Source organism: Panthera uncia, chromosome B1 (genome assembly GCF_023721935.1).
Source record: "Panthera uncia isolate 11264 chromosome B1, Puncia_PCG_1.0, whole genome shotgun sequence".
NCBI lineage: Eukaryota > Metazoa > Chordata > Mammalia > Carnivora > Felidae > Panthera > Panthera uncia.
In genome coordinates this window covers 116,892,281-116,920,244 of record NC_064811.1, presented here as the reverse complement: position 1 = coordinate 116,920,244, position 27,964 = coordinate 116,892,281, and the positions used below count along the sequence as shown (strand labels likewise).

The following is a 27,964-nucleotide window of genomic DNA, read 5'->3' as shown; positions in this document are numbered from 1 at the left end:
GAAAAAAAACTGAGGAGTACCTGGGCCGCTCAGTTGGTTAAACATCCAACTCTTGATTTTGGCTCAGGTCATGATCTCATGATTCATGAGATGGAGTCCTGGATGGGGCTCTGAGCTGAGAGTGTGGAGCCTGCTTGGGATTCTCTCTCCCTCTCTCGCTGCCTCTCCCTCCCTCTCTCAAAATAAGTAAGCTTTTTTTTTTTTTAAAAAGGGTACAAAGTTATAGTTCTGTAGAAGGAATAAGTCTAGACATCTAATGGACAGCATGATGTAGTTAATCATACTGTATCGAATACTGGAAATTTGCTAATAGTGGATGTCAGGTGCTGTCTCCACAACAAAAGAAAAAAATGGTAACGATGTGAGCAGATGCATATGTTATTAGCTTAACTTAGTAATCATTTCACTATGTATATGTACATGCACACCTCATTTTATTGCACTTTGCTTTATTATGCTTCACAGACACTGCATTTTTTACAAACTGAAGGTTCGTGGCAACTCTGTGTCCCCATTTTTCCAATGACATTTGCTCACTTTGTGTTTCTGTGTCACATTTTGGTAATTCTTGCAATATTACAAACTTTTGATTATTATATGTGTAATGATGATCTGTGATCGCTGATTACAACTTGCTGAAAGCTCAGATGATGCTTAACATCTTTTAGCAATAAAATATTTTAAAATTAAGTTATGCACATTAATTTTTTAGACATAATACTATTGTGCATTTAGTAGACTACAGTATAAACATACTTTTTATATGCACTGGAAAACCAAGAAATTACTTTGACTAGCTTTATCGTGACTTTCTCTTCATTGTAGTGGTCTGAGACTCAACCCAAAACATCTCCGAATTATGCCTGTTTATCGATTATCATGTCATACACCTTAAATATATACAATTATTATAGATGAAAAAAAGAAAAGATGAGGTCATTAGGGTGGGCCCTAATCCATAGGACTGGTGTCCTTATTAAAAGACATACACACACACAAGGAGAACACCATGTAAAGGTGAAGGCAGAGGTCAGGATGATGCTTCCCCCTTCCAGAGACTGGCAGCAAACCAGCAGAAGGTAGGCAAGAGGCATGGAACAGATTCTTCCTCACGGTCCTCAAGACATCTGCCCCAAAGCCACATAAATGTATCTAAAACACAAAACTAAGTTTGTCCCTCCCGTGTTTAAAACCTCCTCATTACTTAGAAGACGATAAGATCAGAGCCTCCCAGAGTTGCGCTGCCTCCTTAGGCTCAAGTCTGGTCTCTTGCCTCCCCCCGCCTTGCCTTTTATGATCCCAAAATACCAATAAGCTTTTATTTATCCAAACTTACTGTGCTGTTCCTTGGTTCCATGTCTTGGCTGTGTGGTCCCATGTGACCAGCATGACCTTGCTCTCCACACCTCTTGCCTGGGTAATTCCTACTCACTCTCTAAGACTTGGATCCATCTGCATCATCTTCCGGAAGCCCCCCACATGCCCACAGTCTGCATCAGATACCCTTCTCTTCTGCTCTCTGATCACCTGAGTACATCTCTAACACTGCACCTAGCATATTATATCACGATCATTATTAGTGTGTCCATCTCCCCAGACTTCAGCACAGTGCATGCAGCAAGTGCACAATAAATGCATGTGGAATCACATTCGCTGCATAAACAAGTAGAATGATAGAACAGCTAGAATGGGAGAAGAGCTCCACCCAATGAATAGATACCCCCAAATGCCAATCCTCTTCATACCCTATCAGGAAATATTGAGGGGCGCCTGGGTTGCTCAGTCGGTTAAGCGTCGGGCTTTGGCTCAGGTCATGGAACACGTGAGCTTTGGCTCACAGTTCGTGAGTTAGAGTTCCAAGTGGGGCTCTGTGCTGACAGCTCAGAGCCTGGAGCCTGCGTTGGATTCCCTCTCTCTCTCTACCTCTTCCCTGCTCATGCTCTGCCTCTTTGTCTCTCAAAAATAAATAAACATTAAAAAAAAAAGAAATACTAAAAAAGAGTTTAGCACAGGATCTAAACAAAGAGGGAGCACCTGCAAAGGGAAAGGGCTAGAGACATGAAATAGAGCACAACGCTAAGAGTCTACTTCTAAGTAGACTAAACTCCAAGAGAGTGACTTCATTATGAAATTTAGCTGGGCAAAGAAACCCTCCAGGAGAGTGATCAAAAGGTCATTCTACAGATCACAGGAAAATAATGCAGAAAAGACTTTGTTTTCTTATCTGTGAAATTTGGACATCTTATTTTATTTTTTTTTAAGATTAAAAAAAAATTTTTAGCATTTATTTATTTTTAAGAGAGAGAAAGAGAGAAAGGGAGAGCGTGAGCAGAAGAGGGGCAGAGAGAGAGAGAGGGAGACACAGAATCTGAAGCAGGCTCCAGGCTCTGAGTTGTCAGCACAGAGCCTGACTCGGGCCTTGAACTCATGAACTGGGAGATCATGACATGAGTCAAAGTCGGCTGCTTAACCGGCCACCCAAGCATCCCTTAAGAATTTTTTTTAATGTTTATTTATTTGAGAGAGAGAGAGAGAGAGACAGAGAGAGAGAGAGAGAGAGAGAGAGAGAGCAGGGTAGGGGCAGGGAGAGAAGGGGATAGAGGATCCAAAGCGGGCTCTGTGCTGGTAGCAGAGATAACTCACAAACTGTGAGACCATGACCTGAGCTGAAGACGCTTAACCAACTGAGCCACTCAGGCACCCCAGAAATTTAGACATTTATAAATCAGTCGCTTATGTCTTTCCAAACAGTCATTCTGACTACACAAGTAAAATGTAAAAGAGAGAACTTGTATGGAATTTTAAGCACACAAATACATTTGCACATGACAAAGAGTGCATATAGTCAGATGTTTCCCCCATCTTTTTGCCTCCAGACCCAGCACCTTGGGCACATCAGGTGTGGGAGACTGCATTCCGTGGGGAGATTCTCCACTGCCTGCCCCTTTGGCATCTTACCCAGCACATTCAAACAACAATGTGAAAATAGTTCAAGGTAGTCATTTCTTTACTTTGCCTGGCTCCATCATGCTGTAGATGAGATAAATCCATCCTTTAATTTTTAGTGTCAGGCTGCATCTTTCCCAGACAGCTTGCCACACAGGGGCTGCAGTGGGACATTTCACAGTCTGGCCAAGAAGGCCTCCTGGACGTCTCTGACTTGGGAGCAGTGTTGGAAACAGGCAAACTGAAGCAACAACCACAGACATCACCGAGAAGGCTTCCAGGGTAACCTCAGTTAGTCTTTGCTCCTTCCCCCCATGTCCATTTCACATTCACACTAGGACTGCAATCCTTGACCTTTAGCCAAGTCCTCTCCGCCAGGCAGGATGCATCGCTCTGACATTTCCATTGGTCTGGGAGATTAGGAGGAGAAATGGGGGAGGGAGAGGATCCTGGAACTGGGCCATGACCTCTAACCTAGCAACCATGTCCTCATCACAACAGAGCCCAGCAGCCCCTACACCCTGGGAGCCTCAAGGCTGGCTCTCAGCTGGAATGGCCCCATTTCACCTTCATGCCACTCCTGGCTGCCCTCCACCAAGAGATCTGGGTCCCAGTCCTGCTTCCCCTACGTGATAACTGCATCCCAGGATGGGTCACAGAATCCGGAACTCAAGTTCTCAGAGTGTGAAGGGACTTTTACACCTTTCAGTAAAACTGTTAGTTGAATGGGGCACCTGGGTGGCTCAGTCGGTTGAGCATCTGACTTCGGCTCAGGTCATGATCTCGTCGTCCGTGAGTTCTAGCCCCGCGTCGTGCTCTGCGCTGACAGCTCAGAACCTGGAGCCTGCTTCGGATTCTGTGTCTCCCTCTCTCTGACCCTCCCCTGTTCATGCTCTGTCTCTCTCTGCCTCAAAAATAAATAAACGTTAAAAAAAATTTAAAAAAACCCAAAAAACGGTTAGTTGAATGCTTTGGTTCCTTACAACAACCTGAAAAATGGTCATCCAAACTGCATTAATAAAATATAATTGTAATGATCATTTATTATGCCTTTTCTAGGTGCCCCTCTATAGTTATTGTGCTAAAATCTTACTAGTATTATTTAATTACATCCTCACAATATCACGATAGCTGCAATTTTTAAAAAAATTTTTAATGTTTATTTATTTTTGAGAGAGACAGAGGCAGAGTGTGAGTGGGTGAAGGGCAGAGAGAGAGAGAGACACAGAATCTGAAGTAGGCTCCAGGCCCCGAGCTGTCAGCACAGAACCAGACACGGGGCTCGAACTCACAAACCACGAGATCATGACCTGAGCCGAAGTTGGACGCTTAACCAACTAAGCCACCCAGGCGCCCCACTATAACTGCACTTATGACTGCCATCCCTATTTTACACACAGGAAAACAGGTGTAAAGAGATTAAACAAATAAATGTTTCATGAAATGAAATAAAGTGATTTTAAAAGTAGAAGTGTTGCAATGTTTATTCTTTTCTTTATAAATCCCCTCATCATGTATACAAACCAAGTAAAGGACATATATTCCATATGACTTTTTTGAAACTTTTTATATGATTTATTAAGAAAATATATGAGTATACCTAGGCATTCTACATCTTTAAAGCATAGGAAAACTACCTAGAACCAAATATCTGTAGTGACGCAAACTCCTTACCCAAAATAGCAACACATTCTATCTCTCATCACATTGACTAGTAGAATATTGTTTACGCTTACCTAAAATCTGTTTACCAGTACTCTCCCTACCTCGGCACTAATGCTCTTCCCTAATTGTGTACAGAACAAATCTCACCTGTCCACCGCATGTGCCTCCAAGTATCTGAGGACAGGAATGTCCTATTCTCCAAGTCACCTCTTCCTCTTCATTCTCTGGTCCCTCCGCTGGGCCTCAATCCCTGTAAATCAAATTTTTCTAAATCTCATATATCACCTTCTCCACCTCTTCCACCAGCTCTTCCTGAAGATGAAATGAAATAAAGTGATTTTATTTTATTTATTTTTTTAATGTTTATTTATTTTTGAGAGTGAGAGAGAGTGAGACAGAGTGCTAGCAGGGGAGGGGCGGAGAGAGAGGGAGACACAGAGTCCGAAACAGGCTCCAGGCTCTGAGATGTCAGCACAGACCTTACGTGAGGCTTGAACTTGGGAATGGCAAGATCATGACCTGAGCCAAAGTCAGGTGCTCAACCAACTGAGCCACCCAGGCGCCCTTGAATTAAAGTGATTTTAAAAGTAGAAGTGTTGCAATGTTTATTCTTTGTAAATCCCTTCATCATGTATACAATCCAAGTAAAGGATATATATTTCACATGACTTCTTTGAAACTTTTTATGTAATTTATTAAGAAAATATATAAGTATACCTAGCCATTCTACATTTTCAAAGCATAGGAAAATACATTGTCATAAATATATTGGGAAGGCAGTTTGGGTATCATATAGCGACAGAGGGTTTGGGGCTCAGACAGACCCTAAGTGTACCATTCAGTGGTTACATGACCTACGAGAACATTCTAAACCACTCTAAGCCTCTGAGTTTCCTCATCCATGACGTGGAACAACAGTAGTACATTTTTCAAAGGGCTGAGATGAGGAGTAAGTGTGTTAAACTTCAGAAAGTGTTTAGAACAGTGTCCAGTACTTGTTACAGGCTATGTAAGTATTTGTTAGGTGCATGAAGTGGATAAATCTTTCATAGGCTTATGACAGTTATGTGCAGCTGGTGCTAAGCACAAAGAGTGATCCATTAATAAGAATAACCTAATGTGGGCACCTGGGTGGCTCAGTCAGTTAAGTGTCCAAATTGGGCTCAGGTCATGATTTCATGGTTTGGAAGTTCAAGCCCCACATCGGGCTCTTTGCTGCCAGCTCAGGGCCTGGAACCTGCTTTGGATTCTGTGTCTCCCTCTCTCTCTGCCCCTCCCCCGCTCATGCTCTGTCTATCTCAAAAATAAACATTAAAAAAAAAGAGAATAAACTCATGACACAGGAATAGTCATTGTAAAAGTGAAGAATCTGAGTTCAGAGAAGTCATTTGTCCACGCCCACTCAGCCAGGAAGTATCTTAGCTAGAATTTGCACATGGGCTTGTTTCTCTTAAATTACTGTGCTATGAAAACAGAATATTTTCTCCTTTAACACACAATTTGATAGTCTCTCTCTTTGGGCTGGGCTGGACTAAGAGAACCCCTTCCTGCCCTCTCCCTACTCTCCCAATTCCTAAGGGCAGTCTCTCCTTCCATTTACATATCGTTGCATACAGGTGGACACCTGTGGGTCACTAATACGCATGATTCTTCTGACAAACCCAGGTGAGACAAACTGAGGTACCCCCACTACTTTGCTCTTACAAATATTAGACTGCAGTAAGCATCATCCTATATATATGACTTTTTCACATTTTGGCTAATTATTTTAGGGAAGGTATCCAGAAGAAGAATCATTAGATCAAAGGACATGGACGTTGTCTTTGCTCATTGCATACTGCCAAACTGTTTTCTAAAAGAACTATGCAAATTTATAATGCTGTCATTAATATAGTACTGATAGTATAATTATCATGTTTTTACCATTCACAGTTTGTAATTAACTCATTATTTATGTATATTTATAAGATTAAATTTACAATATGAAAATATACATGTCAATGTGGTAATAATTATAATTTTGGTAGAGACAAGGTATTAATTTATTAGGTGAAAAAGGTACATTACTTTATCAATGACATTAAATATATCACCTCTATTTTTAAAATTTGTATTTCTTTTTTTATGAATCCTCTCTTCTGTCGTTTGCACAGTTATCTATACAACTACAACACAGAGTTTCCTATTGGTGGTTAGTGACAGAATTATGGGAAAGTGTAGAACAGTATTCAAATGCACAGCATTATCTTTTTTAATGTAATATAGAGACATTTGTTCAGTGATTCCTGATTGGCCACAGCTTGAGCAAGTACAGTTGTAAATGTTGCTCTAAATTTTCAAAAAGGAAATAGGAACTTAGTACATTAAGAACTCGCTGCCATTCCTTAACCACGTCATAAAAGGGCTGTTACCCTTGGTCACACTGACCTATTCTTCACCTCTTCTTCTTTGTGCCAGAAGAGAAGTCTGACCTTGGGGACGCCACCCTCTACCCTACTGTTTTCTCCGACCTGAGGCAAACTTTCTCCTACTTCCTCCCAAGGGCCTCTTAGAAGGGGTGAGTTGTGAGCTGGGGACTAACCAGTTGATAGCAGATGTTCACTAGAGTTACCAAGGAAAAATGGTAACTTAGACACTTAGTCACTCTTAGACACCCTCTTAGACACTTAGTCACACTATACTGAACATTCTCGATCTCTGCTTAGCCATCAGCCTCAACCTAATGACTCCACCACAGCATACTCCCTAAGATGACCGATAGTGTTAGAGCCAAATTCAATAGGCTTTTCTTCACTTTTGTCTTCTTTTGACACATCTTCTAAACTTCATGCTAGTCGAGACCCCACCCTTCCTTAAATTATATTCTCTAATATCACGGCTCCATGACTGGACACACTACAAATTTTACCTTTGACAAGATCATTCTTCCCAGACCATAACTCTGGGTACCCCTACCACTTGGCCCAATCCTGTTGTACTCACTCCCATTTAAAGCGTACCTTTTCTCATTGCATCCATATTGCTGTCTCCCAAATACCTCCCAGCTCTGATTTCTTGCTCTTTTAGTATGTTATATGTAGTTTCCTATGGTAGCTTTTTACCTATGATAAACACTCTTCTCTTCAAATAATTCCAAGACTTTAAAAGTTAATCTCATCTTCTTGCCCCTAAAATCACCTCTCCTTACCAACTGTCTCATGACAATCAGCTGGCACCATCACTGAGCCTACTACCCGTGTTCTTTTATTTTTTTAATGTTTATCATATTATTTTTGAGAGAGAAAGAGACAGAGTGAAAACAGGGGAGAGGCAGAGGGAGACAGAGACACAGAATCTGAAGCAGGCTACAGGCTCTGAGTTGTCAGCATAGAGCCTGAAGTGGGGCTCGAACCCACAAGCACGGCCCGGGGGGATGCCCTGGCCAGGTCCACCCCCCCCCCACCGTCTGCGGGGTGAAATCATGACCTGACTTGAAGTCGGATGCTTAACTGACTGAGCTGCCCAGGCGCCCCACTACTATCCATGTTCTTAAACTTAGAGTCATCTCTGAAAAATCTTTGACTCTATATCAAACTATTCACAAAGCTGTATTGTCTACCATATCAAATACAACATGTACAATCTGTAAAGAACTACACAGGCATGAAGTGATAACATGAACACACATTTGGAATAGACTCTCAGGATCAGCCCTCAGCTGGCCATGTTTGGCTTCCACATTTTCATCTTTTACCAACTTCATGCCCTGCCTCTCTCCTTCTTCCCACCACCCATTTTTCTCAGGCAGGTCAACAGAACACATCCCCATACATTCACCCTGCTTTCCCCAAGTCTTTGCCTTTGTATATGCCACCTACTTGCCTCAACTGCTCTTTATTTCAGCAGGTGTTTGCAGAGGAGGAAAACCACTGTCTTCTTCTCCTGTTTATTCAGAGCCCACCCTACCTTTACCATTGACTTCCTCAATATCGCTCAGCCATGTCCTCTCTTGGAAGTCCTCTAGAAAGGCTTTTAGCACAGGGCACACAACCTGTTCATACAGAGTATTTGGAAATCATTCTCTAGGGGCTCTGTATCCTATTTTCCCTACTCTTGAACCAAAAGAATAAATGAATGCTTACAATACAGCTTTGCACAGGGTAGGAGCAGGAACAAATACACATTGCAACATTTAATTTATCACTGTAGGTAAGCTAGCAACAGATTTCCCACCTGGGATGTCTCTGGAACCATATTTTACTAGAAGGAAGCAAAAGTGGGAGTCCAGATGACCAAGCCAGATCAGAAGAACTGCCCTTTGGAGCCAAGGGATCTGCGGGTGTCATTTCCACCGCCCTGTCCTAAGAAAGGAAAGTAAAAGGAGCAAATTATATCTCGCTTCATAGAGTGCATTAGCAATTTACTATTTGCTTTCTAGTATGTCAGTGATCTCATTTGACATCCTCTGCAAAAAGCGTTCAAAAGAAACACTTTATTTCTTTTAAAAATTCAAGGTGTTCTTGGTTCCTGCCTGGGATTTTCCCAGGTCTGGATTTGCTGGTTGGAAAGAAGAAAGGAGGATGAGAAGTTAAAAAGAGGAAAGGAAGCCGAGAGGATGCCTGCAAGGTTCCCAGGGTGCCCGAAGGATACAAGGGGCGCTCCACTCTTGCTTGGGTGAATTCCCAGCTCGGCAGGACCTTTTACCAGAATCCCCGAGATCGCGCTTGTTTAGGAAGCCCGCACCTGCTCCCGGCCCCAGGTGGGACCGGGGCTGGTCCCTGCTGCGGTGCGCCCTCCCTCGGAAGTGCCGGACGCAGGGCGCAGGGCGCAGAAGGCTAGGTGCGCGGCGACTGCTTTCGGGGTGGAAGCCGGCTCTCCAGGCGCGTTGCGAGGATGCGGGTGGGAGGGACTTGGCGCCCCAGGGCACGCCCCAGCCAGGTCCACCCCCGGTCTGCGGAGACCTGGCGAGCCGCAGCCCCCGAGCGGCTGCCTATATAAGTCACCCGGCGCTGGCAGGGCGCACGGGAGCTTCCAGCCAGCGACCCTCGGTCCTCCCCGGAGCGAGGGCGGGAAGACGAGAGGTGCGCCCGGTTCCACCTGCAGCCACTGCCCGCGCGCCGCCCAAGCTGCGAGCGTCTCCCGCCTCTCTGAAGTCAGGGAGACTGTTTGCTGTCCCAGCGGGACAGGGGAGGAGAGGCAGGGAGAAATTCCACCTTGCGGGGGCCCAAGTGCTTCGTCCTTGCGCCCTCTCGTCGCTCCGCAATTTGAGCGAAGATGGTGGGCCTGACAGCCTCGGACGTGCCCCCGACCATGGCGGTCAAGATCTTCTCTGCTGGCGTGGCGGCCTGTGTGGCGGATGTGATCACCTTCCCGCTGGACACGGCCAAAGTCCGGCTACAGGTAGCGAGCGAGATGGGGACGTGTCTCAAGGAGAGGGAGGACATCTATTCTGTGCATCCCTTTGACAAGCGCTTTGGTTTAACCACCCCTTCTCAAGGCAGGGCCGTCGGCCCCTTAACAAATGGTGCGGCATTGTCACAGCACTGGATGCATTAGGGTGGGAAACTGGAATGCTTTGAGAGTAACGGAAGAACCACAAGAAGCCATGGAAGACAGGTTGACCATGCCGGCTGCCAAAGCCCCCAAAGTTAGGGTGTACTAAGTGTTCTAACTGCTAACAATACCAGCCTCTCCCAGTTTACAAGCCAGGCTCTTTGCCTTCCTTAATTTGGAGGGGTCACATTGGCATCTGCCGCTTAGGGGTCCTGGAGAATTTATACAGGGAGGGTGGGAATGTTCAAAATGTGCATTATAGCTGATCTCTCTGCATATATACATAGCTAGAGAGATACAGAGATATATAGGGAGACGTTGCTGTAAAGGGAAAAGGAACTGAAAATAGGAACACAGCCGGAAAAATCTTGGCTTAAAGTTTCTCCTCCACCGAGGACCACCTATGGCCAGTTTTCGTTTTTTCCTCACCAGTTAGGATCCCCTTACTCAATTTTAACTTCGCTCTGACCTGTTCTTTCTCATTTCCAGATCCAAGGCGAATGCCAGACCTCCAGTACCATTAAGTACAAAGGTGTCCTGGGAACAATCAGCACTCTGGCAAAAACAGAAGGGCCGATGAAACTCTATAGTGGGCTGCCTGCTGGCCTCCAGAGACAAATAAGCTTTGCCTCTCTTAGGATCGGCCTCTATGACACCGTCCAGGAGTTCTTCAGCGCAGGGAAAGAAAGTAAGCAGGGAACATTCCTGGGAAGGACAGGTAGAAAGACATGCCCTGAGCCCAGCTCTGGTCAAGCAATGTTACATGCAGGGTAGTGGTCCTCATAACAAATTGTCAAGGAAGCATCCAATATTAGCTTGGTACTCACCGTTCATGGAAAGAAAAGTGTGCAAAATCGAGTTTTCAGATGCAGATTTATACTTGTAAAAATCACCTGGTGGATCCTAGATATTTGGGGCCTCATTTGGATATCCATCTGGAGAAGATGGATGGGCTGCAAAATAATATTTAAGTCAAAGTTCTCCAAACAGTGAAGTCTCTCAGGAACACCAGTGGAGCTTGTTAAAACTCCCAAGTGCTGAGGACTGCCTTGTCCTCCGAATCTGAATTGCTCAGGTTGGGACCAGGGAATCTATGTTGTCACAAGTTTCTTGGACATTTTGGCATGCAACAAATTTGAAAACTTTTGGTCTGAAGGGAAGAAAATCAGACCTCATGAGGAGAGTTGAGAGGACAGGAAAAAACTCGTTTCCTTGAAGATTTTCCTTGTCAGGTCTCCAGTGTTAGAGAAGACCAGAGAACCGAGTCAGGTGCAGCGGTGAGGAAGGACTACAGTGGACTTAAGTTTGCCAGTTTAAAAGATGGTTATCTATTGTATGCTCAGCTCCTAGACAAGCATGATGAGAAAACAGTACAATCATACAGTTAGGAAAAGAATTGCTATACTTCCTATATGCAGGTTAGTATGTTAAGTGCTGAATTGATATTATTTTAACTGACACAGTGACTCTATGAGGTAGATGTTATTGTCTCTATTTTACAGATTAGGAAACAGAATCACTGAGAAAGCCCTTGATGAGTAAATGTTTTTGATCCATACTTTAATTATGGGAATGAGCATGGGGGGGGTGGGGAAGGAGGGCTCCAAGACTATTTATAGTTGATTAAATAATTATCTGTCTTGAGTAACTTAGGCTAAAAGGTTTCAAAATTTTATCAAAAATCACTTTTTTCACTTCTTTTTGTTGTTGTTGTTCCCTTTGTAACCCTTCATAGCCTGATACCACTTGACATCCCATGCGGGGGCCATTTGTCCACTTGGGATTTTCCTAAGACCTCGAAGTCCGATAATTAACATCACCATTGATGAGAGGAAGGTTAAGCCTTCCTGGTGACTGGTGCCTCCTCCCAGTTGGGATATACAGAAAAAGAGAGCCAAATATAGGAAAGAACTAAGTATTGTGTTTCTTGGCGCTTCAAAGTCTTTATTTTTTAAAAAATTCTAGTCAACTTTGAGGTTTCTAGCCTATAGTGATTTAGCACATACTTAGTGCATGATCATCACAAGCATTGGGGAAATAGAAAAGATATAAAGATAGAATAATACTAACTACTAAAATTAAAAAGACAGAGTTGCATTCTGGGTCTTGGTTTTTTGTTGTTTTTTGGTTTTTGCTTTTTTAAATTTTTGCTTGATAAATATTTTTTCTCTCTGAATAGCAACAGCTGGTTTAGGAAGCAAGATCTCAGCTGGTCTAACGACTGGAGGAGTAGCAGTATTCATAGGGCAACCCACAGAGGTCGTGAAGGTCAGACTTCAAGCACAGAGCCATCTGCATGGTCTCAAACCCCGATACACCGGGACTTACAACGCTTACCGAATTATAGCAACAACGGAAGGCCTGACAGGCCTTTGGAAAGGTAACTAACTTTAAGGTGAATTTTATAATTATTAAAACACACGTATTCAATTACCGCTTTATCGTATACTGGAGCTATTAAACATTTTCTTCTTTTCAGGGACTACTCCCAACCTGACGAGAAATGTCATCATCAATTGTACAGAGTTAGTTACATATGATCTAATGAAGGAGGCCCTCGTGAAAAACAAACTACTAGCAGGTAACTTCCTATTGTTGATAACAACCAGGTCTGCACATTTACAATTTCATCCTGGAGCTTCTCCAGCCACATTGTACTGAACCCCCTAATTGTAACAGTTCTCTCTTTTAAAAAATTAAGTAATTTTGAACATTAGATATAACTTTTTTTAAATGATTATTTATTTTTGAGAGAGAGAGAGAGAAAGAGAGACAGAGTAAGAGCAGGGGAGGGGCAGAGAGAGAGGGAGACATAGAATCTGAAGCAGGCTCCAGGCTCCGAGCTGTCAGCAGAGGGCCCAATGCAGGGCTTGAACTCAGGAACCTTGAGATCATGACCTGAGCTGAAGTCAGATGCTTCACCGACTGAGCCACCCAGGTGCCCCCATTAGATAGAGTTTTTAAGAAAAAAAAAGGGGGCGGGGAGCACCTGGGTGGCTCAGTCGGTTGAAGGTCCGACTTCGGCTTAGGTCATGATCTCACTGCTCATGAGCTTGAGCCCCGTGTCCGGATCTGTGCTGATAGCTTGGACCCTGGAGCCTGCTTCAGATTCTGTGTCTCCCTCTCTCTCTGTACCTCCCCTGCTCATGCTCTGTGTCTCTCTCTCTCTCTCAAATATAAAATAAAATAAAAAAAATTAAAAAAACCCAAACTCTAAATATTAGATTTTTTTTTGCTACAACAAAAAGAAAATGCAACTATATTCTTAATCAGCATTATTCTCATTTAATACTAATATATGGGACTTTGTTGGCATCTTATTCTTTATATAGCATAATTCAGAAGGTGAGTCCATCCCACACTATATCCAAATGAGCTGGTTAAATAAGGAGCTCATCAGTGTTTTTATCTAAAATGTAGTACCATTGGATAGGTTTCCTAAAATATTCTAACAGGTTCTAGAGACATTGAAATTCTCCCTGAACAATGACTTTAATTCACTAAAAAAATTATTAGGCCATTTCCATAGTGTAGTGGTTATCACGTTCGCCTCACACTGAAAAATTATTAGATGCCTATGTATCAGGCTTTGTCCCATATCCTAAGGGCACAGAGAAAACTGACAGGTTATTTTCCTAAAGCATTTACAATCCACTCTGCCAGGTACTATTTGCTGTCTTTTTGGTAAGGTAAGTATAACCTTCTTTATTATATTTTATTTATCAGACATCCACGTTGGTCTCCTGATATCACTAAGTTTATAAGGATCTGATAGAGAACTGAAAATTAGAAGCTTCTTCCAAAAGTCTGATGCTGACTTGTCTCATTGGTCCATTTTAGATGACCTACCCTGCCACTTTGTGTCAGCTCTCATCGCCGGATTTTGCACAACTGTTCTGTCCTCTCCAGTGGATGTGGTAAAAACCAGATTTGTTAATTCTCCACCGGGACAGTACACAAGTGTGCCCAACTGTGCAATTACAATGCTCACTAAAGAAGGACCACTGGCTTTTTTCAAAGGGTAGGATATGGTCTTCTCTATCTGTAATGCTGTGTTCACAGTATCTATGTGTTTTGGGGTGCTGTCTTGTCCAAATAGTTGACATATAGCTGACCAGCCTTTGTCTATGCAGTATACTTAGTATCTATTTTTCCTTGCCATAAGTATCTCCAATCCTCCAACACTGGGCCAGAACATTTAAAACTGTGATATTAAAATTTTCTCAGCCTTGATCAGAAGCTCACTTAAAATCAGTGAACTCTCACTTGGCCCCAGTCTATTGGAAACGTAGATGGGATTTTGCCTGATCAGGGCTAGAGAACTATAAAGTGGAGAGAAAGTGTAATAGAGGAATAAGAGAAAATAGGATGTGATTTTTACTATTTAAATTTTTTAAAAATATTTTTTAATTTCAAGTTTTTATTTTAATTCCAGTTAATGCACAGTGTTCTATTAGTCTCAGGTGTACAATATAGTGATTCAACACTTCCATACATCACCCAGCGCTCATCACAAGTGCCCTCCTTCTCCCCTATCACATTTTTAACCCATCCCCCACCCACCTCCCTTCTGGTAACCATCAGTTTGTTCTCTATAGTTAAGGGTCTGTTTCTTGGTTTTCTTTATCTTATTTTTTTCCCTTTGCTTGTTTGTTTCTTAAACTCCACTTATGAGTGAAACCATATGGTATTTATCTTTCTCTGACTGACTTGTTTCCCTTAGCATTATACTCTCTAGCTCCATCCATGTCATTGCAAATGGCAAGATTTCATTCTTTTCATGGCTGAGTAATATTCCATTGTGTGTGTGTGTGTGTGTGTGTGTGTGTACCACATATTTATCCATTCATCTATCCACGAACACTTTGGCTGCTTCCATATCTTGGCAATTGTAAATAATGCTGCTATAAACACAAGGATGCATGTATCCCTTTGAATTAGCTTTCTTATATTTGGGTAAATATCCAGTAGTGCGATAGCTGGAATTTTCACTATTGTGACTTGATGGACTCAGATTTTTAGATTGTATTAAAGTAGAAGTAGAGAAAAATCATTGCCACTGACCTGGAAAAGTGATGCAGAAAATGGTGTGGCTTAGATAATTATTACACTCACCTAGAAACTAGTATTGTGTAGATCCCATTTCCCATTAAGCAATATTATATCAGAAACTACCTTCCTAAGAAAATACAGTATGAACTAATTTATGGATATACTTCATAAGGACTAAACTAGTGATAATATAACAAAATTCTATAACGCTTTAAAATTGTAAGGCAATGCCTCAAACCTTATCAAAAGCATAGATGCACCAATCACATTATCCACAAGGTTCTAATTCACCATAATCAGCACTTATATGTTAATACAAATAAAATACATTACAAAATTAATTTAAAATGGATATATCAGTTATCAACCATTAACCATTTAACAATATTTTTTTTTCAAATTTAAAACCTTTTGGGGATACATGTGACAACCAGGATGAAGCCTGAAAACATTATGCTAAATAAATTGAGCCAGCCCCAGAAGGACAAATGTTGTGTAATTTCACATATATGAGGCATCTAGAGTAGTCAGATTCATAGAGACAGAAGTGGAATGTGGTTAGCAGAGGCTGGGGGATGTAGGAGCATAGGGAATTCTTGTTTAATATGTACAGTTTCAGTTAGGGATGACCAAAAGGTTCTGGAGATGGGCAGTGGTTGCTCACAATGTACTTAATGCTACTGAACTACACACTTAAAATGGTAAAATGGTAGACTTATGAACATTTAAAATATGTAATTAAAATACGCACACACACACACACACACACACACACACACACATCCATCCAGGAGTCAGAAGAAATGTATTGAGACCTAAACAAAACAAAACAAAACAAAACAAAAAACAAAACCACACACAAAAACCTTGGGGGTCTGATTTTTATAGGCCAGATCTCTTTAAAAAATCTATCCAAGGCAGATTTAACTGATGACATCTTTTTCTGGAATATCTCATTGCTGCAAGCAGGCGTTCAAAGTCAATCATTTGGTCTGCACAGTTTGACATAATTCTTAAACATAATACACACACACACACACACACACACACACACACAAAACCCACAAAAAGCAAAACCAAAAAAATGCACTTAGTCTCTTGACAGTTTAAGGACAAGAATTGCCAAGATCTGGACAGCACGAATTTCTTCACTCTGGAAAATGGTCGGTCCACTTACTCATCACTTTTTCTTTGCTTTCTCCTTTTCCTCTTTCAACAGTTTCTATCTCCCATCCAGAAAGCAGAGCAAAACAAAGCAGAACTTTCCCCACCCCTCAAAAAAGGGGAGTTATTGGAAAATGCCCCTTCAGGAACGAGACATGCTTTGGAGGGAGTGAAGGCTGTGTATGTATGTGTCTAGATGTGAGCACCTCGGTTTTGTTGTTTTGAAGAAGTTTTAGACAATATTATTTTAGGTGCACAGTAGGGAAGGGTGAAAAATAGCTACCTTTAAGTGCCTTTATATGAGAAGAGTGGCACAGTGAGAAGCATAAGCTGTCTGTGCTGCAATAACTTTAAGAATTCTAACAAACTCAGAGAATGGTGATGTGCACTTTCCTAGATTTGTACCTTCCTTCTTGCGACTCGGATCCTGGAACGTCATTATGTTTGTGTGCTTTGAACAGCTGAAGCGGGAACTGATGAAGTCAAGGCAGACCATGGACTGTGCCACATAATCGTCTTCAGGAAAAGGATGTAACACAATGGTGGGAATCTGTGCTGACTGACCAGATAATTAAAATCCAAAACAAACAGAACCTACTCATTTTATTTCACCTTAAAAAGATAGAGGAATACTAATTGAGTCTTGGACTTTTTAAAGAAAAAATTGTATTTATTTCTTGTGACTTTTATTCTCACTGTTTTAAGAGGGAGAAAATAAAACATTCAGTATGCACCCTGGCAAATGCAGTGCCCGGATAAATGACTGAATCTGCCTGTTTGGGGAGGGCTGGGGTCTTACGATTGGATATGAAGAACTTTAATATGTTTTAATTATAATTCAGGTTGCCAGAAGAGGCAAATGGAGCGGTGCATTTTAGGTTTATAAATATTTAATGTTTCCTTTTAACTTATTAACCCAGTTGTAAGTTAATATATTCGATAAAGGACTGTTAATACCTTTAAAGGTTTGCCGTTTTGGACCTATATCTGAATCTAAGACTTGCAGTTCACCTAGACTACAAAGTGGTCCAATAACAAGTGAATGTCTTTAGAACCAATAGGCAGAAACTTACTTTAAATGTAATTATTAGTTTTTTTTTTTTAATTTTTAGAATCTATATTTTACGGCACTTTTAACAACTTCTAATCTAAGTCACTATAATCATTTGGGCCTATTGTTATTAGAATCGTGGTGTCGGGGCACCTGGGTGGCTCAGTCAGTTGAGCGTCTGACTTTGGCTCAAGTCATGACCTCATGGTTTGTGAGTTCAAGCCCCATGTCAGGCTCTGTGCTGACAGCTCAGAGCCTGGAGCCTGCTTCAGATTCTGTGTCTCCCTTTCTTTCTGCTCCACCCTCCCCTTCTCTCTGTCTCTCTCTCTCTCTCAAAAATAAATAAACATTAAAAAAAATTTTAGAATCGTGGTATCTATCCCAGAGTTACAGCATTTTTGAGCCAGAAGGTACCTTTGGTTAGATACAGGAACAGTCTTAGATTTCTACTGGGATAAAAATGAATCTTCATGGCATCTTTCCAGCAAAGCTAAATTCATTATTAACACCTGCAGTAACCTTTTTTTCATGCCTACAAACTGAGTGCAGAAGAGACAGGGAAAGAATAAACAAGAGATTTACAAAGTATAAGACATGGCCCAAGCTTGTTTTCAACCCCAAACAAGGAATGACACAAGGTCCAGGAAGCCCACAGGCTGTCAGGCAGCATTCTATTTGTTTTTATCGGCTCCATGTTATATCTACTGTTGTCTTTTTCCCCTTGACTTTATGAGGTTTTTCCCTGGTGCTTATTTCCCCTGTTGTTACCTGCAAAAGTGTCTTGTAGCAAATGTCTTCAATATCCCTCACCCGTCACCTTGCTCTCACCACTTTAGCACACACGGGCCTGACTTCCTATTGTCATGTCAGCACCTCTACAGGGTCTTCTGGCCATCAGAACCATCTTTGCACACCTGTGCACGGCATGCTAGAAGTGCAGGGAAAATAACACACCCCTGGGAGGGCCCTTGCCCAATAACTGATGGGAGTTGGTGTATAAATACTTCAGTCCCCTTATCCTCAGATGGAGTCACCCCTCACCTTCATCCAAGGGCTCAGAATCCAGTTACACACAGTGTTATTTTACTTAATACAAAATACCCTTAATAGGAGGACTTCAGTTCCCTCCCTCAGTTCCCCACTCCCTTACCAGCACTTCCTGGGATCACCTCCCAAATGAATGACACTTCTTTATCTCTAGGTCTGATTCTGGGGGAATCCAAATGATGAAACATCACCACCTTACAGCTGCACATTTCTGTCAAGGATTAGGAAGAAAACATAAAACTTCGTTTCTTTGCTGAAATCTTGCTCAGGCAATAGGCAGTAGTAACAAGATGCTCCCCTTTGACCAAATTGTAATCAGGCTCCTCTGAGCCGTGTTTTCCCAAGAAGTGCCATTGTTAGGCATGTCTTCAAAGCTCAGTTTTAGCAAAAAATCAGGCTGAATAGGTTTAGCCAGAATCCCTCACCTTTGATAAATGATCACCCTTGATAGTTGATCAAATTCCTCCTCTACCATTGATAGCTGATCAATTCTCTTGGATTTTCTATGTACATATATCACTTATGAATAGTCACTTTTCTTTCTTTCCATCCACTTGTCTTACTGCACCAGGTGGGACTTCTATCACAACTTTGAACAGATGTGCTGTGACGATTTGGATTACTCGTCAAATGTTCACTCCTTACCCCTTCCTAATAGAGTATATTTCGCTGTTTCATTGATGTTGGACTTGTCCATGTGGCCTGCTAGATGACCAAGCGAACGTTGGTGGACATGATGTTAGCAAAGGCCTGAAATACCTTTGAGCCACTGGGCTTGTTGTTTCTGTGCTTCTGCTGCACCGTATAAAGAGCATACCTCAGGTAGCCCATTGGTCCCAGACGCACAAGTCACATGGAGCTGACGAGAAGCAAACCCACGACCTATATTTAAGGCCAGCTGAATCCAGCTGGGATTAGCAAAGCTGCCTGGTTGGCCTACCCATGTGTGAGGAGGAAATGCTTTTTTGTATGCCCCTAAGATTTTTGTATGATTGGTTGTTATGCATTGTTCCTGTGGCAAAAGGTGACTGATACAAGTGGTGACACCCTTTCTTATTTCTGATCCAGACATTTTACCGTTAAATATATTTGCTAGGGTTTATTTTATAAAGACACATTTTGTAAAATTAAGGTAACCCCTATTTCTCATTTGCTATGTTTTTAACATGAATGGATGTCGAGTTTTTATCAAATGCTTTTCCTGTGACTTTTAAGATCATCATGTGATTTTCAAATATTAATGTGGTAAATTTCATTAATTTTATTCTGGGAATTAACCCAACTGAGCTATAATTGATCACACATTAAAACAGCATATCTATATGCAGTTCATTATTTATTATGTAATATATGAAATTCAATATATTTCTGGATTTCAGTGTGCTTCTATTTTATTTAGGATTACTGCATCCAAAGTGACATTAGCATATAATTATTCTTTTTTGTTCTGTCCTGGTTGGGTTGAGTCATCAAGATTATGATAGTCTCATGAATTATAGGGTGTCCACCCTTCATTATTTAGAAAAGATTATGAAAATTGTTACCATTTTATTGTTAAATGTGTTAACTTACCAGTGCAAGCTACACAGAACTGTAGGTTTTTTAATGGAAAGGTTTTTAATTCCTGAATCCATTTAATAGTGCTAGGACTTTTTGATTCCCTATTTCTTTTTGTACAGTTTTGTTTTGGTAAGTTATATTTTTCTAGAAATGTTTATATCCCATCTCAATTTTCAAATTTTTGAGGTTATCCTCAATACATTTTCTTTCCAGTATTTGCAGGATCTGTAGTGATGTTTCACACTCAATTCTTGGTATCATTATTTGTTTTCTTCCTTATTCTTTAAAATTTTTAAAAATTTTTACTTCAGAGAGAGAGTAAGTATGAACAGGTGGCAGGGAGAGAGAGAAAGAGAGAGAATCCCAAGCAGGCTACATGCTCAGCACAGAGCCCGACATCGGGGTCCATCCCACGACCCTGGGATCACAACCTGAGCCGAATTTATGAGTTGGATGCTTAACTGACCTGAGTCAGCCGGGCGCCCCCCTTACTCTTTATTTATCTCACCAAGGTTAATCAGTATTATTAGTCTTTCCAGGCAACAAATTTTTACTTTTGTTGATTCTATTGTATGCATTTCTATTCCATGCATCTAAGCTCTGACCTTTAATATCTCCTTCTTTATTTTCTTTACATTTATTTTGATCTTCGCCAAACTCCTTGAGATGACTGCTTGGTCTTTAATTTTCAGCCACTTTTTTCTAATACATACATTTTAAAGCTATAATTAGTATTAGCTTTAATAAAGTTCATTTGCTGAATCCAACCAGTTCCATATGTAGTATTTTTATTTAGTTCAAAATGATACACACACAGAGGAATGCTCTGCAGCTGTAAATAAATAGAATAAGGAAGCTATGTATTAATATAAAAATGTATCTAAGATACACTGTAAAGTTAAGAAAAGCACACCGCAGTGCAGTATGAATTATTCCTATCCTTTGTAAGAATGGGGGGTGGGAGTGGTAGCTTCTTTTCTTTTTTTCCAGCTCTTTTCTGGTCTCATAACCAATTGTTTTTACCCAGTAACATCTTAAATAGGTAATTAGTGGATGAGTTAGTCACAAAAATAAAAATTTTCTGTGTATTCTGATTTACCCTATAGGAACATGATTAAAGGGTTAAATAAGGAAGTCACTGTTTCATGAACATAAATGGCTTAAGGGATGGGGAGGATAGGAAGAGACCGAAGGATTAGCAGAGCGGCTTGTAACAATTTTGACACACTTTTTTATTTGTTCACAACATTCTGAACAAAATGACATCACATTTAAACTATTGCTTTTACATATGAAGTTAATTGTTTTATCCAAAGTAGACAAAAATCGATTTCTTTAAGTTGACAACCAGTACTTTTTCCCCCAGGGAAAGCCACTGCTTATTTTTTTAATACATTAACAGAACCACAGAATTGCCCTATAATTAAAAAAAGAAAGAAAGAAAGAAGAAAGGATTGCCCTATAATAGTTAGGTCTTACCTGAACTACATTTAAACTTTTTCTTGTCAAAAGGTGAAGCCAGAAAAAAAGAACCAGCTCACTCATGATTTCTCTCAGATGTTTAATAAGTCCCTTCGTCTTTGTTAAAAATCTGCTTGTGCAGAGAGGTTCATAAATGTGAAAATGGAAAGGAAGCCTCCCCAGACTTGTTCAGAGAGAAGTTAGGTGGACCATTTATCCTGAGAAAATAGCTGCTGGCCCCTGATCATTAATTCTAAACATTATTGCCCTCCAAGCCAAACTTCTCTTCTGTGCCATGATAGTGTGTAATCTTTTCTGCTCTGGAAACGAGAATTCCACTTTCCACTCATGTAATGCTGCTCCTTTGAGCAAATCTTTGACCAAGTTCTATTTCGCTGAATGCAAAGGGGAGAAACAGTATTTAAACAATTATTAATACTGGAATAAAAATGAAGAGTACATATATTTTTCACATAGAAAAATACATACAAATCCAAGTAGCTGTTAAAGTAGAAAAAAAATCAGGATGGGCATTTTTTAAGAAAAAGATCCTGTTTTCTAAACTGGTGCCAGTAAGACACTGATTTTTATATCTAACTATATCACCATATTTATATACAAAGAGAGGCTGATCTAGGTTCACTGACATACTGATATCCCCTGATTCTCCCATTTCCCTAAAGATTGTCTTTCAGAACATACTTGAACTACGACCAGTATAATTCTATTTTTACACCATTCTTGTCACTGGCACGCTCTCTTTGATCTGGCATATACAAAAATTGATTTTAACATCGATTCACTTTTCTGATGCTAAAACAAACATAATTTTCCTGCTACTTCAATTCTATCACTACTTTGGTATTTTATTCATTATTACAGAAACAGGGAAGATCCTAAACATGGATTTTAAGACTACATAAAATTCTAACACACATATGCTGAAAGCAAGGAAAAATAGGACAGGAGACACAATTATATTTTTTCACGTATGTCACTATGTTACATTCTAATTTACAAGTGGGGACGCTTAGCTTGGCTTCCAGACTATCAAACTTTAAAATTTTTATTGGTATCTTTTAGACCAATTCACTACAGAGCTTCTGAAATGGTTATTGAGTATCTGAAGCAAGAGCAGGACAGTATCTATATTGTACAAACAGTGATGGATTTAAAGAACATATTACTGACCAAACTTTCAAATGACATTTTCAAAACATTACAAAGTGTTTTTCCTCCATAGAAGACGAAAAACTTGATTACTTTAAAAAGTTTTCCCTTCCATACATACTTGTGTCATTCTTTATTAAGCATACTGACAAAGGTTTAAATCAGTTCAAGACCTCAGCTGTTGAAAGATTAAAATATAAAGGTAAGAATTTTCAGCATAAACATTAAAAGACTAACAGAATTGCTTTCCATGTAATAGTAAACACTATAAAATGAGCTTTAATGGTTAGCACCTGATCCTTACCAGGATTTTGCTACATCTCCTAGAACTGCAGAGCTAGAAACTAATGCACTGAAAGCATAAAGAAAAAATTGAGATAATCCCAGGGTTTAGAAGTCTCCTACAAGAAACCAATTTTAAATGCCTGTGATATGGAGACACTAAACCACCACAATCAATAATAAAGTGAACCCAATTTTTACGTGTTTTATCCTGTTGAGAAAGTAATAGTTTAGATGCTGCGCTTTCAATGTGTGTGCTATACGACACTGCATCTGTTACTTTCCGCTCAGATGTTTTTTACCTCTCTTTGACAAGTTTGCAGAAAGAGGTCTGTCAAGAGACATGAACGAACACTGAAAGTCTCGGGTCTTGCTACCACATGAGTCAGTCCTTAAGCACTTGATATACACATTTAAAGACGGGCTAACTCTCATCATATTTAAAATATGTCTTTAATAGGCCGGTTTCTGTAGGATTTAAGAACTTAGTGATCAGACAAACCTATCTTCAAACTCTTTTAGTTTTGCTAGGAGTACAAATGTCTAAAACACACAAGGAAGAAATCATTCCCATGAGAAGCTCATCACTATATAATCCTTGACAGCACTTGATGCCCTCCTGAGATTTTAGGAGAATAAAGCTATACGAAATGCACAGTCATCATCCTCAGGCTACTTTTGAATCCCACAGACCACTAACTCAAAGAATACCCATAAAGTCCATATACCATTATCCAGAAACACCATGGAGGCAAAGCAAAAAGAAGCAACAGTTAATCGTAAATAAAATAAACCAATGATGTTTCACCAGTATTTTTGAAAAGCTTTAAGTTTTCCTTTTGTATAAGTTCAAAGACAGTTTTATTGAAATAGCCACTGTCCTTTGAATACAGTCGAGATTTTCTTAGCCAATACATATCTTTTTATAAACACTCACAGGCAGAGAAGCCTCATAAAAGGCCTTCACACCAAGCATTATTATTCTTTTCTATAACTGACTGAAAAGCAAATAACTGAAGATGAGAAAATGCTTTTAAGCTTTAAAATACCACTGTGATATTTTAAAGTGTGGTATTTAGAAACAAAAAAGCTAGTCACCAATACCGTCATTCTCTCATTATCCATTATGCTAAATAATCAGGGAAACCAAAAAGGAAGAGGCCATGATTCTTTATCCTGTCTGACATATCAATGCTTTTTGCTACTAATGAAGCAACATTAGGGCATGTGATTGAGATGCAAACAAAGAAAACCATGAAGAACTACTCTTCCTGTTAATTAACCTAGGAAGAAAACATGACAAAGAAAAAGAACAATCATCTCCAAACTAAAACACAAAAAAATCTTAAAAGAGCTTTGAAAGGTTACGATACTGACTTGATAGTACAACACATAAAACTGAAAACTGATTCTGACACATTTTAATCAACCAATTAAATACAAATACCTGATTTGTACTTTTACACTAAATGGGCTAAGTCCCAAGTTCCAAACTGTAGTTCACAGGACTCTACAGAAGGGATCTTTGGAAGGATAAGGTACCTTTGGAAAACAGTGTATAAACAACTGTAAACATACACTGATTGTCCACTAGCTTTCTTAAATAGAATTTCTGAAATCTTTTTGTAGGAAATTATATATAAGGAGTGTAATTGATCAGATACTTTCTATTACAACATATAAATTCTGTTGTGTGTGCAAAATGTGGTAGAAATAGAAGATACTACGGATGATTCATATTTTTAAAGTAAGTGATACATTACAATCCAGTAAGAGTCCTTTAATCTTTTCATGAAACTTCTCTCTATACATGTTGAAATACATAATGCTTTCTGGCTTTTCTTCAAACCAAAACTTGTCAAATTCATAGACAAGGTAACCTGCGGTTAAAGAAAAACAAAACATAAATATAGTCTCAGTAGGGAAATCACAACCAAACCACCTCATTTTAAAGTACAGGACCATCCTTTAAATTATATATTAAAATACAATAATCAGAAATCATATTAAACTACTAGAAACCTGAAAAACCTTATAAGAAATATTTTTGTTCAAAATAAGCAGGAATTTCAATAAAATATTTAGTATATTTACTGTTTGTCTCAAGTATCAATAAAATCCCTCAAATGTAAGAGATACAGTACTGTCAAAAGATGCCTTGGGAATAGGAAAAAAAGTTATTCCCAGAGACCCCTGAAACACAAATATGAAAGTAATGAGAAAATGTGGCACCTGGGTGGCTCAGTTGGTTAAGCGTCCAACTCCTGATTTCAGCTCAGGTCATGATCTCACGGTTCGTGAGTTTGAACCCTTCGTTGGGCTCTGCATTGACAGTGCAGAGCCTGCTTGGGATTCCCCCCCCCCCTCTCTTTTTCTCTCTCTCTCTCCACCCCCCTCAAGTAAACAAAAAATCTGAAATAACAAGAAGACATTAGACAAGGATAAAGTACACAAGAGCCGTTTTCTATTGATTTATAAATCTAATAATTATTTCTACTTTCTTCAATGAAATATCAACATCTTCTCTTTTTAAAAAGAATACACAGTGCTTGCTTCGGCAGCATATACACTAAAAAAAAAAGTATACACAAACTCTAAATAGTAGGCTTAATGTTTTTGTTTTTCAATATCCTCATGACAGTAGCCAAGTTAACCCTCAAAGTATTAACAGTACATAATAAAAATAAAAACGTAAATAGATACATTTACAAGCAAAAAATGTGAATTTAAAATCACTCTTAAATCACTCTTAAAATCCATATTTGGATTCAACCAAATGTATGTATTTATTTAACAAATGCTACTATAGTCGTGCTCACCACTCGCTCATGTGTGTATTTACTCTCCCAGCAAGCCTATGATGTGGTATTGTTATTCCCATTTTACCGATGAAGAAATGGGGGGCACAGAGAGTTTTTACTTTTTTTTTTTTTTTTTTTTTTTTTTTTTTTTAGTAATCTCTATGCCCAACATGGGACTAGAACTCATGATGCTGAGATCAAGAATCGCATGCTCTAGTGACTGAACCAGCCAGGTGCCCTGAGAGCTTAAGTAACTTGCCCAAATCATATAGTTCGAAAGTGGTCTCTATTATGTTATAAATTAGACTTTGTATCCACCAGAATCTCATTTCCTCTTCTGAGAGGATTTTTAATAAGAGATAGAAGTGACTTATTTCAGATAAATGGAGGAGGGGAGGGAAAGACAGTGACTACATAAAAGTGTGACTAGATTATCATAATCACTTAATATGAAAAAAAGTAAATTCCATTTTAGAAATTAGTCATAAAGCAAATACTAACAGTTAAGAACCATGACATTTCAACATTGAAATATCACTTCATAAGAAGGCCAATTTAAAAAAGATTTCAAAGTAATCTCTTGATATGATAAAACAGATTTTTGTTAACTAGGATATATGAGAACAGCAAAGAATAAGGCCTCTTTGAGCAGAGGGCTTTTCATTTCCAAAAGCCAAACTGAGAATGGTAATCTTGTACTTATTTTTAAGTGGTATTGTTTTTAATCTTTATTTCATTCAAAATTTACTTTGTGCATACATTAGAATAGTACATCTATAGAAATTATACATTCATATATAAATTGAACCTTTGCTCCCCCCCATGCCTACTCCCAATATATTGATAGGGACGTACAATAAAAAATTTGGAGATTAATATGTTGGGTAGTATGAAAACTAAGACATCTATGCAAACTTGATATTTTTGGTTTATTATTTTTGGCAATTATATCTCATCTATTTACCATTCTTGTAAGTCCTTTAAATTGCTTTTCATTACTGCCTAAGCAAATGAGTATTTAGGTTTCGAACAAACTGCGCAAGTATAAGGTACTAGCAATTTCTTGCTTCAGAACTGAGTTGTTGGTTTATAATGTAAACTGGTCTCAGAGAAAGACCAGCCTGAGACTATAATGGCTAAATTGATTTAATGAGACATCAGGAAACTGCAGGAGATTAGAACAAAATTACAGAGGGCTGACAGGGCCTTGCAAGACTCCGAAAGCCTTGCAGAAAAGGATGGAAAAGAGTTGTATCCACAAAGCACATCTATTGCTGTTTTGCCTCTAGGAGGTTTCAAACACTAGACTCAACAGAAACACCATACAAAATTTCTAACCTCAAAATTCCCCGTATGCTTTTACTGTCCCTGACCAAAGCCACAGGGGCACTTAAGGTTTTCCAAAAGGGGTTAAAAGAAGGTAACCATAGGAACAGGGATTAACTGTAAACTGGCATGAGGGATTTATTGGGATGATAAAAATGTTCTAAAAGTGGACTATGGTGTTAGTTGTATAACTCGGCAAATTTACCAAAACTCACTGAATTGTTCACTTGAAATGGGTGAATGTTATGGTATATAAATTATACCTCAATAAAGTTGTTATTGAGCCATAACTTTTCTGTTATACAAACTTGAGTTATTTTTTTTTGAATCACCAAACCACTCAGGTGACAATGGATATCTGCTTGCATTTTTGACATACAACACAAGGGTGACAATGGAGCTAAGAAACTGAATTGGCACTCACTTGTTTCCAGCCTTGTCTATAGAGAACAGTAACAACAACAAAAAAGCAGTAGGGATAACGAGGGGAATGGGAGATGGAGATATATCACAGGGAAATAATATATGTGAAAGCTAGTCTTTTTATAGTTCTTTATTCTACACAAAAACTTTGACCTTGGAATTGATTTGTGCAAATGAACTGGGCCCGGTCCCCCAACAAATAAGGTTTGAAATTATTTTCTAGTTAGAATATGCTCTTAAAAATAAAGAATATTTAAATACCTAAAAAAGAATATCTAAAAGAATATCTAAAAAGAATATCTAAAAATAAAGAATATAAGAATAAAACCTTAATTAAGACAAAAAACTTCAGGGGCACCTGGGTGACTCAGTTAAGTGTCGGCTCAGGTCATGATCTCACAGAGCTTGAGTGAGAGCCCCACATCGGGTCTCTGCTGTCAGCACAGAGGCCGCTTTGGATCTTCTGTTCCCCCTGTCTCTGCCA

General features: G+C 39.6%; 2 protein-coding genes across 5 annotated transcripts in view; one reads left to right on the top strand and one right to left on the bottom strand.

Moving 5' to 3' along the window:
* Positions 1 to 9,844: 9,844 nt before the first annotated feature.
* UCP1 (uncoupling protein 1) lies at positions 9,845 to 17,223 on the top strand. 2 transcript variants are annotated; one of them, XM_049632214.1, is made up of 6 exons: positions 9,845 to 9,990; positions 10,633 to 10,831; positions 12,323 to 12,523; positions 12,623 to 12,724; positions 13,984 to 14,164; positions 16,757 to 17,223. In XM_049632214.1, exons 1-6 carry the CDS (start codon positions 9,865 to 9,867, stop codon positions 16,869 to 16,871), a joined length of 924 nt encoding a protein of 307 aa, XP_049488171.1. In that variant the 5' UTR covers positions 9,845 to 9,864; the 3' UTR covers positions 16,872 to 17,223. The 2 variants fall into 2 exon arrangements, with proteins under 2 accessions (XP_049488171.1, XP_049488170.1); XM_049632213.1 differs by lacking the exon at positions 12,323 to 12,523.
* A 5,263-nt stretch (positions 17,224 to 22,486) lies between these two features.
* Positions 22,487 to 27,964, bottom strand: part of ELMOD2 (ELMO domain containing 2) — a 30,435-nt gene continuing 24,957 nt past the window's right edge. For all 3 annotated transcript variants that reach the window (XM_049632211.1, XM_049632210.1, XM_049632212.1), the window contains one exon: positions 22,487 to 24,810. In XM_049632211.1, coding sequence (XP_049488168.1) covers positions 24,665 to 24,810 — 146 coding nt within the window. In that variant the 3' untranslated portion in view covers positions 22,487 to 24,664. The remainder of the gene's footprint in view (positions 24,811 to 27,964) is intronic.

Coding starts and splice junctions, on each gene's coding strand:
- UCP1 (XM_049632214.1), top strand. CDS start 9,865: ATGGTGGGCCTGACAGCCTCGGACGTGCCCCCGACCATGGCGGTCAAG. Junction 9,991..10,632: donor CGGCCAAAGTCCGGCTACAG/GTAGCGAGCGAG, acceptor TCTCATTTCCAG/ATCCAAGGCGAATGCCAGAC. Junction 12,725..13,983: donor GAAAAACAAACTACTAGCAG/GTAACTTCCTAT, acceptor GGTCCATTTTAG/ATGACCTACCCTGCCACTTT.